The sequence below is a fragment of the Pinus tabuliformis genome, chromosome 2_1 (genome assembly GCF_031772625.1).
Source record: "Pinus tabuliformis cultivar Carrire ecotype Pingquan chromosome 2_1, CPIR1, whole genome shotgun sequence".
In the NCBI taxonomy this organism is placed as follows: domain Eukaryota; kingdom Viridiplantae; phylum Streptophyta; class Pinopsida; order Pinales; family Pinaceae; genus Pinus; species Pinus tabuliformis.
Window position 1 is genome coordinate 513,190,551 of NC_142299.1, and position 15,874 is coordinate 513,206,424.

A 15,874-nucleotide genomic window follows, 5' to 3' on the forward strand; every position below is an offset into this window, starting at 1 on the left:
CTGAACTTGAAAGATAAATAAATTTGAAGAGCTCTCTAACAAGTTTTCCCTAGAGAAGATTGAAGGGGTTTTGCCTGGGGGTCTAAGTTGACCAAAAATCTGTGTGTATTTTTATGTGTTGTTGGTTTGTTTATGCCCATATTTATTTTCAGCATGTGTTGACAGTCCCATGCATTTTAATCTAAAAATTTCATTTCCAGAATTCGATATGTTGAATGTATGTTTATGGGAAAGGGCATTTCACTGGTGGAAGTGATAAGGTGAAATTAAAACCGGGTTGGGATTGCAGGAATCATTTTAGTCATCAAATTTCAACATTTGTCGTTGCCTGATGCCGGAAGTTGCTACATAGTCAAAGTTGCTAGAAGGAAGTGCTGCTGAAAAAGGGATTAAATAGCCGGAAGGCTGACTTGGTGTGGAGGGAAGGTCTGGTCTTTGTCTAGGTTGAAGAGTCCCAAAGAATACTATTGAAGGAAGAGAATTTTGACTGGGTTTTCCCCTCGAGAGGGGTTTTTCCCTGGCATACTGCCCACATCTTGTGTCTCTTGTTTTGTGATCTTCATACATACTTAATATGGCAATTGCTTGATGAAAGATTGGATAATAAAGAAGTAAACGAAGCCAACATAACTCACAAGTAATTATCAAGAAAGAGGAATCAAACACTAATCTACTTGAATTGATTTCTAGACATGGTATCACAGCTAAGGTCAGGAAGAATTGAACAACTACATAAGAATGGGTATCAACACTGTTGCAAGCTGGATCAAGAAGGTCATCCACTACTTATTCAACAAGGTCAAAAGTCAAGGATTCTTGGCTACTCTTACAGGTTCTCTTATTGATGACAATGCATGGATCATTGATAGTGGAGCATCAAAACACATGACAAGAGAAAGTAAACAAATTCATACACTATCAAAGGAGCCATCATCTCATGCAATGGAATTGGGTGACAGTTATGTTGTTAGAGGCATAGGATCAACATCGTTGAAGCTGGAAAATGGATCAAAGTTGCACCTCGACAACATTCTATATGTTAAAAGTTTGAAAAAGAATTTGCTTTCTATTTTTTGTTTAGAAGATAAAGGGCCAAAAGTACTGGTTTGCGGAAAAGACTCTATCATCGATAAAGTTAGGGTTATTGGAGTTCGTGAAGGAAGCCTTTATAGAGTTATTACACCACCTCCTCAAGCTTTGGTTCATGTGGAAATCAATCCCATTGAGCTATGGCATAGGAGATATGGTCATCTACATTATAAGATTATCCCTACTCTTAGTAAATTGGTTCATGGCATTTCCAATATGAAGTTAGATCATGAAGGTGTGTGCAAGGAATGCTCTTTGGGAAAGCATACAAGAAATCCATTTCCAAATAATGAAACTAGGTCTAAAGAGATACTAGACCTCATTCATTCTAATGTGTGTGGGCCCATGTCTGACAAATCACTTGGAGGTCATCTCTACTATGTAACATTCATTGATGACCATTCTAGAAAGACATGGCTCTACCTTCTCAAAACAAAAGATGAAGTGTTTGAAAAGTTCAAGGAGTTTAGGTCTGAAGTGGAAACTCTAACCGAAAGATAGATAAAAACTCTAACATCCGTCAATGGTGCGGAATACATTTCTAAGGAATTGATTGCATATTGTAAGGAAGAAAAAATTAAGAGCGAGCTCATTGTTCCCTATTATCCCGAACAAAATGGAGTGGCCGAAAGGAAGAATAGGTTAATTGAAGAAGGCCTTCAAACAATACTATTGATCAAGACCTACCAAAATTCTTAAGGGGAGAAGCAACAATGGCAATCGTGTACATTCAAAATAGAAGTCCTCATAGAAGTCTTAATAATACAACACCCAAAGAAGTATTCAAGGGAAAGAAGCCAAGTGTGGATCAACTCTGAACCTTTGAAAGTCCAACATATATCCATGTTACAAAAGACAAGCGAAAGAAGTTGGATTCTACAATTATCAAGGGAATATTCATTGGATATTGTCTCTCTTCAAAAGCATACAAAATCTACATTAAGGAAGGGAGACATATCGAAGTATATTCGATGAAAATCAAGCCTACAAGAAATCAAAGGATATTCCTATTGACTCCAATGACAAAGAAGTTCCAATGTTTAAAGAAGAAGATCATCATGAAAACCCTACTACAAATCAAGAAGAAGGACCGAGTGAGCCTCTTCAATCTATGGTTATCCCAACCACTAGGAAAAGGCCAAATTGGTTAAAAGCATCATTAGAAGATGATGAAAGACATGAAGTTGTGAAAAGAACCTTAAGGGAAAGTAAGAGACCAAAAAGATACTCTGGTTATGTTGAATATATGACGAAGTTGATTGAAGCCGAACCATCTACATTCAAGGAAGTTGTTAATCAAGAAGTTTGAAAGAAAGAGATGCAGGAAGAATATCAATCCATTATGAAGAATGGGGTTTTGGGAAATCGTTCCTAGACCTAATGAAAAATTGATTTTCACCTCTAAATGGATCTATAAGATCAAACATGTTGTCGATGGAAGTATAGACAAGTATTAATCTAGATTCGTTGCAAGGGATTTCTCCCAAAAGAAAGCCATTGAATATGAAGAAACCTTTGCACCCACAACAAGATGCACTACCATTAGATCTTTGGTTTCTTTGGCTGCTACAGTAGGTCAGAATATTCATCAACTAGATCTGAAGACCGCATTTCTAAATGGGACCATTGATGAGGAAGTGTATATCGAACAACCCAAAGGCTTTGAAGTTAATAGCAGGGACTCTCATGTTTACAGACTTAAAATGGCCCTATATGGTTTGAATCAAGCACCTAGGGCATGGTATGCAAGGATTGATGCATATCTACTTAGAATTGGATTCGTAAAGAGTTATGTTAATCTGAATCTCTACATCAAGGTCGTGAATAATGAGCCCATCATTATTCTACGATATGTAGATGATCTATTCATTAGAGGTGTAGAACGAAGCATTCAAGAATGCAAGAAGATGTTGGCAGTTGAATTTGAAATGAAGGATCTAGGACTGATGCACTATTACCTGGGTCTAAAAGTATGGCAGAAACCTAGGAAGATATACTTGGGGCATGATAAGTACATTATCAAGTTGTTGCAGAAATTCGAGATGATAGATTCAAAGTTGATGACTACTCCTATGATCACCAATCTCAAGAAGTTGAGGGGCTCTGACTCTACTCTCATGGATCCTACCTCCTATCGTCAGTTGATGGGCTCCCTAATGTATCTGGTAAATACTAGGCCAGATATATGTTTTGCAGTAAACATTTTTAGTCAATTTCAATTGGAGTTGTTGATTTGGGGCAGCATCAGATGTGCTCTAGCCACGAAATTTGGTGGAGAGGTTGGGGCACATGAGATCTCCAATACCCAGAAAGGGATTGGGCAGATTCTAAACAATTCAAGAGATATTAAAATAATTAATATTTTTAATGGAGTCCCTAAGTCTAAACTTAGGGAAAATAAAATATTAATGTGTATTAATATGAAACTATGTTAGAATGGTCCAAAGACATGGATCAAGCCAGATCTAATCTTAACCATTGATTAAGGACTTAATCTCGGCCGTTGATTTGTCAACAAGAAAAGTATAAGAGGAGGCTTGAGCGTCACTTGAACTTCGAGGGTGCCATAGACTTAGGAACTCCATTAAAAATATTAATTATTTTAATATCTCCTGAACTGTGGTGCTATGGCCTGCGGCCAAGCACAATAATCTTGTACCTTACGACCAGCAAGATGATAGAATTTTGTCCACAAAACAGTGCCCAAACAGACTCAAAACACTCACCTCTGCCTCGGCCCTCTAGGGAGCTACCTCGGCCTCCCTTCCAGCAAATTTGGCCCTCAAACAAACCCTAGAAATAGCCCTAAACTCCACGATGTCCCTTCCTCCTTTGCTGCGATAATTTCAGAGTGCTCTTCTCTCCTTGACCGAGTTCTTTGCTTGAGGATGTGTGTTGCACAATGGATTACTAAATGACTCCAATTCACACTTTATTTATGCACCAATAAAGGGGCTCCACAAATTCATGAAGAGACACATCTATTGGACAATTTTACTTTAAGCCTACATGACTTGAATACCAATAATTATTTGTCAACTTCAAAAATTCATTTCTCCACTTCTACAACTCAAAATTTGACGATTCTCAACGCATTGGATTCTCCTTTTCACCCTCTATCGTCTCATGCCATCACATGTAAAAATGTGCTTCCGGAATTTCCCCAAACACGATTGGGTGCAAAACCCCATCCTTGGGTTCCAAGCTCACAACTGACCCTTGTGGCACTTTTCCCTCCAAACCCTATGGCTTGGAGTACCTCCCAAGCTACACAAATCAACACCATGCACAATAGAGACAGCAAATTTACCCTAGGAAAACCCAAACATGGGAAAAAAACAGCAACTTTTCTTCTTACGAGACATTATTCTTCAGCAAGAATCACAATTACAAAAAATTGTCTAGAAATTTGTGCCAAAATCCAAGTCCAAGATACTAGTCAAACTTGGTCAAATACCAGCCAACCAATGCTGGTGAAACCAGCAAAATTACCAAAATTCAATGATGGTCAACAATCAAAATGTTGATATGCAATCAGCTCGGACCTGCGGTCAGATCCATACTAGGGTCAACAGTCAAACTTGATCAAATCAAATTCGATCAAACTTGGTCAATTCATCCTCCTTTCTGTTCCTTTCTGCAGCTACTTCAAAAGATATCTTGTTTGGTGATGAGTGCTCAAAATGAGAATGTTTCCTGTGTATTTATACTTGTCAAATGAGTGGGTTTTGATCAAGGGTCACACCCTTTGAAGGTGGGGCCAACTTAACAGTTTGGAGCCTACATGAACCCCAAAAATTAAACCATCAATTTTAATTTCCATAATTTTCCTAGGCCGACTTAGGAGGCCTCTTGGCATGCAGGAATACATCCCAATGCTACACAAAAAAATCAATAGTATATAAGCAGGGCCCTCGTTTGTAACCAAATATATCATACCTCTTGTACATTGAACATTCTTATATATAAATATTACTTATCCTATGATGGATCACCAGACCTTTGGTCAGGCTTTAGCCACACTCGCAAAATTTTTTACAGTTTCTTGAGTGTCGACATCCGTAACGAAGCAAAAAATAAAAATAACAATTAGGCCTTTGGCCATTAAAAAAAGAAAAAAAATTACAATATATATATACATATAGAAAAGTCAAAACTATTATTGTTGTTGTTGTTATTATTACACACACACACACACATAATATATGTTAAATCCTGCTGAGAGGAAAAATTAGAAAAAGTTATATAAATAACATTAATAAAAAAGGTCAGTACGCCACAGCCGCCACTGCCATCGGGCCTCCCGCTGCATGCCACATGCTGCCGCCGCTACCCTGTCCATCATCGCCGCCATGCTGTACAGACCATCACACTACCCTGCATTGCCGCTACCATACTGTATAGAATTGCCACATTGTACCACCAAACTACCACGCTGTATAGAATCTATCTTACATCACCTATCTTAACTGTAACTCAAACAGCTTGGAATGGAGCCTGGGAAAAAGCTAAAAGTAAACCCTTGTATTAATACATCACCTATCTTAACTGTAACTCAAATAATCTGGAATGGAGCGTAGCAAAGAGCTAAAAGTAAACCCTTTGTATTAATACATCGTATGTTTTCAACTTAACGATAAGTGAAAGCAACAACACTGCCTCTGATTAATACTCCAAACCAATAGGCACAAATTGGAAGTAGGTAAACTCATAGATTTGGGTAGTGTATAGAGCATGTAACATAAAACTAATGCAGAAAAAGCACTCGAAGATCTCAAGTCAAGAGCTACTATATATATGTATATATATATATATATATATATAGAGAGAGAGAGAGAGAGAGAGAGAGAGAGTGCGTGTGTGTGCGCGCGTGTGCGCACTAATATATTACACCAAATTGCATTAGCTTCAAATGCAATATCCCAATAACCCAGCCTCAGTATTGTATTAAGATCCAATGTTGAAAGGCAGGCATAAAGCAGGGAATTCCAGATTTTGAACACTAGTTATTAGTGACTGAAACATTGATCAATCAAAAATCACAAAATTGAACTCACAATGCGAACATCAACAGCTGCAAGCTTTGACGAGTCTGCTCCTACTTCCTGCCTTGCTCCAAGCTGCAAAGCAAACTCTGTATTAGATAATATTATAGCATACTTAAAATTTAAACAGCATTTAACAGAAATACAAGTTTTTAATATGAAACCAACATTGAAATGTATGACAAGCCAAGTTACCAACAGCCAAAAGTGGTATGCTCAATAGCTCATTAGAAATATTTTTTTCAATGGAAGGCAACCATCATGAGCAATTTTAGAAATTTTAAAACCTTGCCATTCACATTGCAGTGTAGAATACACGTAATTGTCCTTTTCTAAAACATAGGGTTTCTATGCAGAGCTGTACCATATAAAACAAACATGGTGCAATTCATGAAAAAATAAGAATAAAAAGAGGAGATGCCAAAATAAAAAGTTTTCATTAGGAGCTCCACCAACATATGTGCTTTCTGCAATACTTTCAAACTTATCGATCCTCGAAAACTTAAAAGCCTTGGGAACCAAATTATTTTGGAACATGTATAAAAAACTCTTTCAAGCACTGTCCTGATTTTAAAATTATTATCAAATAAAAAACAGCAAGAAATATTAACAGAAATGGCCCCTAAAGGATGAGTTGCATACATGCATGCAGAATTGCCTGATTTTTGGAGCGTTTCATGGAATGGATACTCAACCACTGCTTATGGATTCAGCAATCTGAGGGACAGCTAAACACTATCCGCATCAACAGAAAACAAAAGTGGCAGATACTATAATGGATATGAGATGTATTAAGTCCTGGGAAAGAAATTAGGCTGGTTTCCAATCATGACATGGGATAAGTTGGAAGATATTTTAACAAGAACAAGATTAACCAAAAAAAAATATATATATATTAATATACAACAAATGACCAAAAAAGTAGGTGAATGGGACTAATAGCTACCTCCAGCGTGATAACAATGTGGGAGTACTAAAGGAACTACTAGACAATGCTGAAAGCAAAAGAAATAAAACAAAAAGAGTTCATCACAAATAAATGTCTAGACAAGAAAACTGCTAAGTCCAACATTAAGATAAACAGTGGCATTAGTGTAGGGATACAATGGAGGAGTCCAAGACTGGAAATATGGAAATCTGGGTGCTGATCAATAGAGAAAGATGAAGATGATGTCAAGGTTTCCTGGTACTGATGATTAATGGCAAGCACGGGTGGGAGGGAGGCAGCATGGAGGTGAAGAGGCTATTTTGCCACTCAGACTATGAATATTATGACAAGAGTAATACTCAGTGGGAAAGAGGCCAAAAGAATAGCTACAGCCATTACCTTGTTGAAAAGTGTAACTTGGGAGGTACTCCCACAAGTCCTGGGTACTTGATTTGTGGGGATTTGACCCACCTTGTGGGGTAAGTACCCAAGACAGTGTGTTTTGGACCCAAAGTCATGGGTTTGAGACCCAAAGATATTACTAGTTTATTCTAATTGTTGTGGTGGGCACCTTTAATGGAGCTAAAGGGCTCCTAAGGCAACATTAGAGAACTATATAAATTAGAGACCATGAGAGGTCATTTCATGGAAGAACAAGTGTGATCTTGTGAGTAAGAAAGTGCCCTAAAGAAGCCACAGCCTAAAGAGATAGCCAAGCAAGAGGATAACTGTTCAAGAAGTGAGTTTGGATGCTGATCTGAGTTTGCAAGCTAATCTGTGGATGCCGAGTTCTGTCTCCCAAAGAATGTGTTATGCCCAATGTTCCATGGGGATGCATCCCCCAAGGTCGGGTGTGCGCACCCCACACACCCGGGACAGGGGAACGTCTGGGGAAACGTTTCCCCACTTCTCCCTTTTGGGGAGACATGGCGAGACGCAGAAGGGGACATTTCCCCAATATGGGGGACGCGACTCCCCAAAAGGGGGACACTTGGGCATCCCCCCTCAAAATGGGCTATGCATCCCCCCTTAAATTTGCTTGTAAACAATGATTTATGACAGGGGAAACCTAGTATTTGACCATATTGCCCTACTAATGTTATGCAATTCATGGTAATGTTAAATTCTTAGAGTAAAAGTGACATTCTCTTTTATCTTTCATTTTCATCATTTTACTTAAATTCTTAACATTACCATGAAATGACTCAAGATGTTTGAGAGTGGTTCCGACCTCATTGGATTTCATATAGAGAAAGTAGAATTTTAGATCTCACTCAAAATCTAGCAGACTTAACAGTTTTTCAAGAATTCAGGATTCGATGGATTGCAATGTTTCCATTGCATTTTGTCATGTACAAGGGTATGGAATTAGTATTTAATCAAGAGCACCAAGCCCTTTGTGTACTTTAGAGTGACTTTTAGACTCGTCACTCCACTATTTTTGAGATTTAGTTATATCAATTTATTGTTCAGTCTTCAGAATTCAGTATCTATTATAGTCTATTTTGCTTAGTACTAATTAGATTCTAGAATGATGAATGATAAATTTAAATTTTAAATCAATTTAGAATGTTGAATGATGAATTTATTTTTTAATCAATGTAGATTCTAGAATGGTGAATAATGAATAATGAATATGGATCAGAGTATTTCATTATTGAATCTCGTGGTCAATGGATGAATCATGTATGTATTAGTAAGGATGATGAGTATGGATCAATGTATTTCATTATTTAGTTCAATTATGAATTATCATTGTATTTATGCTTTCATTATTGAATATGAATTTGATATATATATTAAAAAAAAAATTATATACCCCAACGTCCCCCCTAAATTTCCCTCAAATTGGGGGTACTCGCACACGTGCCCCTTGTGCATCTCCCCGCACCCGCATCTCCCCATCCTGGAGTCTTGATGGAACATTGGTTCTGTCACTAAGAAGAGGGCCGAGTTCAATTATAGTTAGATCTGGCTGCAGTATGTCTAGTGCAAGAAGCCTGGCCACAGCCCTAGAAGAAGGCCAAAGGCCTCAAGACTAGTGCCCAGGCAGGCCAATGAGCTCCAGGACTAATACAGACCTGACGGAGACTATTTCTGAGCAGGCCGAGGGCCTCAGGCTCTGTAAATTTAAAATAAGCCAGCCAATAGTCTTTGTGGGGGACCGAGTGGCCTAACAGCTGTTGGAAGGCTGCTATAGGGAAGTTTGACTGGCTGCGTTTTTTGAATTGACAGAAGGAAGGTTGTTGAGCTGTGTAGGGCTGAGACAACTAATAAAAGAAGTTTGTTTTGGAGAAGATGTCCTAAACAGCAAGGGTGATGCTGGTTAATGCAGTGGACTGAAGGATTTGTCTATTGTGAGCAGCTATATGACAGATCTGAAAGGAGCCAAATCTCTGTGTAAAGAAGGCAAAGGACAGCCAGGTAACAAGTGACAAAGGAGAACTCAAAGGACTGATTGTGAAGGGCTACATCAGCAAGTAAGTAAAATTGTCTTTGTCAGTGTTTTGGGTATATGGAAGGTCAAAAGGAGCTGACCACAAGCCCTAGGTGTATATTATTGTATACTAGTCTTGTATCAGGATTCATAAAGGGCCATGATCCCTGGTATAGGAACCCTATGAATTTCTTGTCGATGGACTATAAGAACTGTTTTGGGCCATATATAAATCTGTGTACTTTATTGTTTCACTACCGTTACAATTCTTCTGTGCAGAATTTTTTCTGGTTGAGCACTTCTAGTGTGTTTGTGTGCTTGGTTAGCCATAGACCAGATCTAGGGTGTAAAGAAAATTCTCCATGGTACCAGTGCTACTCTGAAGGGACAGCTGAATCAGAGTTTTAATAGGAAGCCGCCTAAGAGGGAGCTGGTTGATTTGTTGTTGAAGGACTAACAGCATGGAAAAGTTGATTGCTAATCTGAAGTATGAGGACAGGTTGGATGGGCTGTCCAACTATGGTCCTTACAAAGAAAGCATCAAGCTAGTGTTGTTGGTGAAAAAGATATGGGAGTTTGCTGACAAGAAGGTTTCTAAACCAACACATCCTAAAGACTTGGCTGAGTTTCAAGAGTTGGATGCAAAGGCCAAGCTGATCATCCTAGATGGAGTAAAGGATCACTTGATTGCTCATCTTACCGAGAAGAACACTACACATGTTATGTGAAAGGTGTTGATTTGGGGTAGGTTCTAAATGACATGGATCAAGCCAAATCTAATCTTCACCGTTGATTAGAGATTTAATCTCGGTTGAAGATTCAATAGACAAAAGTATAAGAGGAGGCTTGAGGGTCAGTTAGAAATACACAAAGTTGATTAGTCAGTTCGATTTTTTGGAGCGGGGTTTGCTGAGATAAATCAAACAGGTGATCAGAGTTGCAGCGAAGGGCAATGAGTGCATAGCAGAGAGGCAGAGATAGTGCCGGAAAACTAGCGCAGAGGCGGAGAGGTAGACGGAGAGCTAGCAGGAGCCACACAGAGGGCTAGAGTGACTGCGCAGAGGGCCAAAGGGCCTGCGTGAATGACGCAAAGGGCCAGAGAGCCAGCGCAGAGCATCTGTAGGCTAATGTAGAGGGTTCTAGGTCGACGCAAAGCCCTGGAGGGCTCACACAAAGCCTCAAAGAGGCATTGGAGAGAGTTTTGTGGAGCAAACTTTCTGAATATCTGCTTCCGAAGAGAGGTATTACTGCCAGATAGATTTCTCTGTAGGGTGAGCCAGTTTGGCACCCAGTTGTACTCAAGAAAAGTTGCTTAATAATAAAACCCTCAGAATTGTTGCACTGGTTTTCCCAAGTTGGGTTTTTCCGGGGACGATTGTACAAAAATAACAGTGTCCCTTGTGTGTTCGTCTATTTCTTTCAGTTGATGATCTATAGATGGTTGAGACTGCATTGTGTTTATTTCAACATTTATATGGTTAAATAACTTGTTTAGTAATTCTTACAAGAAACCAGTCCAAAGACTCCCTCTACTCCTTAGATCTTCACAAAAGACAAGGAAGAAAGACAAACAAGGAACTAAGAGATGAAGTTGCAACAAAGGAAATGGCAATGGGAACACAGTAACTGATGGATTCTTTCCTCAAAAAAAGTACTGGAAACAAGGAGAAAACTCACCACTCTATTCAAGGGAAAGGTCCCTCAGCATCAACCCAAAATAAATAATGATCCTAGTCTCCTGGAATTGCAGAGGATTGGGACACTCCTTCAAATTCAACTCAATCAAAGACATCCTAACATCTGAGAATCCAGACATATTCATGATCCAGGAGACTAAGATAAATGAAAAAGAAATGGAGAAAATTATTCAAAAAACAAGGGAATATGATGGAACAGCTCTCCAAGTTGTAGGGGCCTCTAGAGGAATTTGAACTTTATGGAGGAAGGACATCTAGGATCTACAGCACCAACAAAAAGGTCTACACTGGATAAAAATTGAATTAAGGAATAAAACAAATGAAGAGAAAATTTGCCCCTTCAATATCTATGCACCAAATCACTACAGAGAGAAAGAGATATGCTGGAATTCTCTCAAAAACATTATACATCAGGAACACAAGAAGAACATTATTTTAGGAGGCAACCTAAATCTGATAATGAATGCAGAAGAGAAATCTGGAGGCACCTTCCACGCTAATCCTTCTCGTGATATGTTAGAAATCATAATCGAAACTCAAAATCTTATGGACATTCCTCCGTGCAATGGGAAGTATACATGGAGCAACAAAAGAATAGGACAAAGAAACATTAAGAAATGTTGGATTGAATTCTAATTCAGAACAGCATAATAGCCAACTATAGTTCAGTCATATAAAAAATTATCCATACCTCTACATCCGATCACCTTGGGAAATCTAAGACCCCTCCCATTCCGTTATTGTCCATCATGGAACAGCAATGAAGTAGCAAAGCAAATAATCGCTAAGGTATGGTCATAGGAAATCACTGGATCCGAAACAAAATTAAAAGCAGTGAAAAAAGATCTAAAAGCTTGGGCCAAGCTCAATCACAAACAAAGAAACAAACAACAAGAAAAGGGATCTGCAAAAAGAAATGGATTCATTATATCAAGGACCTCCTCTACCTTTTCCCTTATTGTCTTAAGCAACAAAGGCAGTCAGCTCTCCTTCTTCATTCTTTTGAATTCTTCCACAAGCAATCATCCTCGCTTCCTCTTGGATACATTATCCAATGAGCTCATCAAATGTTGGGAGTTTGATGATGTTGCTTAGGGTAGTAATGAAGGTTTCCCACATAAGAGGAAGACCTTGAAGAGTGGTCATCACCAACTCTTTATCATATACAGGCTCACCAGCAGTTTGTAGTTGATCACTTAGTTGAGATACCCTCACAACATAGGCTTGTGCTAATTCCCCCTTGTTCATTTTCATTTCTGAGTTTGTTCTTCATGGAGAGGATGTGGTTCATGCCGTTGACTTGATACATCCCTACCAGCTTATGATACATATCCTTGGAGTTCTTCAAGTTACAAACAAGTAAATGATCTTGAAATCCATCAATAAGAATTTTCTTAGCCTTGATCTTACCTTTCTTATACTTGGACATGGTGGCAGCAGGAGCATTCTCCGAAGGCTCAAGAATATTTCCTTGCACATATTCCAAAACAACATTGTCATCCAGTATAACTTCTAACTTGATCTTCCATGCAACAAAGTTTAATGAGTCTCCTCGCTTCTCATTGTCCTTGAAAAAAGAGGTAGTCATCTTGCCCAAATCAAATAGGCTCCTTCAGCTTCTTTAAAATATCATTGCTCTTGTCTCTTTGGGCTCCACTCTTCATCTTTGCTCTCATACCATTTTAATTTTCCGTCGTTTTATGTTGTTACAATTATTTTTGGCCCAATTCTTAACTTCAATTACCAATCTCTTCAAGAAATCAATAGAAATTGTAGATAGAACAGTGAATGCAATGAAAAATAAGAGATAATCAAAAGCAATGACAAGAGATACAAGTATTGGTCAAAGACTAGGGAAAAACCCCACAAGCAAGAAAACCCTTTCAAATTCTTCTCCTTATTATATTGTCATAAAATGTTCAGTTGAGAGTACAACAATCCAATCCAACAATGAGGCAAAGTCAACCTTTGACTACCCAAATAGAAAAGCCAATATCCAACCAATGATGAACCTCAGAGTCAATTTTGGTCAACTGTCAAAGTCCACAATTCTTTCCAAGTCAACAGTGGTCAAATGTGCCCTACCCAATCCAAGTCAATGGTAAAAAAAGTCCTTCAAGAGCTTGGTCAATAGTCTACAAATTTGGCCCTCAATGTTGGTCAAACAAAGGTCATAACAGTCCCAATCCAAGTGGTCAAACTTGGTCAACAGAGAGAGAGTCCCTGTGGTCAAAGTCTGCAATCAAGCCTATAGTCAACGCAGTTCAAAGTGCCCAAAATGCCTCAGTTCTTGGGCCAAACAATGTGGCATGGCAAAACAAAATTTCTCCCAAAAGATCAAAGTCAAAACATGCCCAAAACATCAAGGTCAACGCTAGTCAAAGTCTCCCAAACAAAAAGTCAACGCAGAAATTTCAGAGTTGCCTCAAAGACCCTTGCACGTGTGAAATCAACCCACAATCTTTAGAGTTGTACGAACCAATGAGAAGAGGAGAGAGAAGAATGATGTGTTGATGATGATGCCAAATGATGTGTGCCTTAACTTGTATTTATATGCATTGGAAGGGTGCCAATTTTGCTTCTAGGTTGGACTTGGACAATTATGCCATTGGGGTCTTTTGCATCAGTAATATATATTTTTCCTTAACCAAATTAGGTTCTTCCAGGGGCAATTTTGGGTCCTCTCTGAAGGACGAATTTTGCCTAATGAAGGGAATTTATTCCTAAGTTGCCAAATTAACAAGTGATTGAGATCGGAATATTTGCTTCCGATAAATATTTTATGTTAAGTATGTGTGTCTTTATTTAGTAGATCAGTTAGCTACTATGAATCAAGTGTCGGGTGTTAGGTTTGTTGGAAATATAACATGGAGCAGGAACCTTGAAAAGCAATCTTTGAATTGCCTAAGGAGCCAAGTTCATACAATATTGTCGACACTAGGTTGCGGCCACGATCATGCATGATGCAGATTTTTTCTTTTTCTTTTAAGAGCCAAAGGAGATCGACTATATAGATCCATACCATTGTACGGAAAAGATAATTTTTTTTACTGCCTAACGGGGGCCAAAGAATTTTTTTCCTTTGGAACAAGTATTAATTTCAAAAAAAAAAGAAAAAAGAATGTAGGCGCAATGTGTGGCAGACAAGATTGACAAGCCACCCATCCACCGACGCAATCCAATTTAGGAAGCAGAAACAGCTAGCAGCCACCAAGGAAAGTGCCACATGAAGCCCAGGAAAGTCAATTCGTAGGGTTTGGTCATAGCCACCAGTAGCTAGACGTTGCGAGAGGACGCATGGGGTCAGCGCTAAGGAAAGAACGGATGCAGTGGTTCCACAAACAAAGCAGTGCACGTAGTGGTTGAGTTAAGTTGCCACAGCAGAGAGAGCATGGGGAGTGAGCATTTGCATTCAACAAGGCATAGCCAATCACGAGGTGAGGAAGACAGACCAACAAGGGACCACCCAACAAATCCATCTGCAGCGTAAAATGTTTGTGCGTGCATTTCAAGCGGCCGCAAGGAATAACCATCAACTAGAGGTGGCACAAGACCCCCGCGGAAGAGCTTGGATAGAGGTGAGGGGCTAAAGGCAATATTAATCACAGAGAAAGGGACGTGACAAGCCACTTTCAATTTTTAGAATGCGGTTGCATGAGTATGAGGCTATGGGTAACAACAAGTTGATAGTCGCTAGAGCCGTGAGGTGGAAGACCAAGCTAAGACAGTGTAGTCACCAAGGGATGGAGTCATAATTCAAAAAGGGGGATAATTGCAAGCTGAAAGGAAAGGGCAACAACGAGCATACAGATAGGTGCTAGAGGCCACAATTAGTAGCACAGTCGAAGTCCAAACAAACCAAAGACAATGAAGAAGTGGTGTTAGAGGGTCATTGATAGCACAAGTGGACACAACAACAATAGTCGGCAAGAGTGACACTATTCAGAGCCGCAAGTCGTGGTGGTGGCTAGACAACAACGCAACTGGATAGTCAAGAGTGACCACGTTGGATGTGTGCAGTCGATGCGGACAAGTTGTGTGTCGAGTGCACGCTGAAACCTAAGTGATCCAACATTGGCCAGCAAAGGGCATAGGAATGGCCGTGGAACACCACAACAGATCCATTAACAAAGTTAACACAGGTGTAGTGTGGGATAGGGAAGCTAGTAGCTGCAAAGGAGAACAGATAGCCACCCAAGTTTGTGGATCCACTAGACAGGCTACTAAGGATCATGTCATGGGCAAGGTGCGACGTTGGGCATGATCGAGTAACTACAAGATGCAATGGGAAGCAAGGAGTTGCTAGGCAAGAAATCTAACACAACATGCTGTGAGTAGAGGTAACTACAAGGCTCAGCCAACAGAGCATGGCACAAAGGATAGTACCAATAGTGTAGACAGCAAGATCTACGCATTTAATTGTTTCATTTTTCTTATATATCCGTTGTGCAACGTTGTTTTGGTTGAACACTACTAGTGTGTTTGTAAGCTAAGTCTAGCCATAGACCAGACATAGGGTGTAAGAAATTTCAACACTCACCTCCTGTGAAACTAACCTCAAGTCCTTTGTCCTACATGGTCAAAACTGAGACTAAAGTATTTTCCAGCCTAGGTACATACATCACCTCCTTCACCTTTATAAGACTCCCTAAATATAGTGCCAATGTCGTCTACTACG

The 15,874-nt window shown here is 39.3% G+C and overlaps 1 protein-coding gene across 1 annotated transcript in view; it reads right to left on the minus strand.

The window, feature by feature from the left end:
* LOC149201211 (U1 snRNP-associated protein usp106-like) overlaps positions 1–15,874 on the minus strand; it is a 184,629-nt gene that overhangs the window by 48,379 nt on the left and 120,376 nt on the right. The window contains exon 8 of the mRNA XM_089402885.1: positions 6,147–6,209. Coding sequence (XP_089259011.1) covers positions 6,147–6,209 — 63 coding nt within the window. The remainder of the gene's footprint in view (positions 1–6,146; positions 6,210–15,874) is intronic.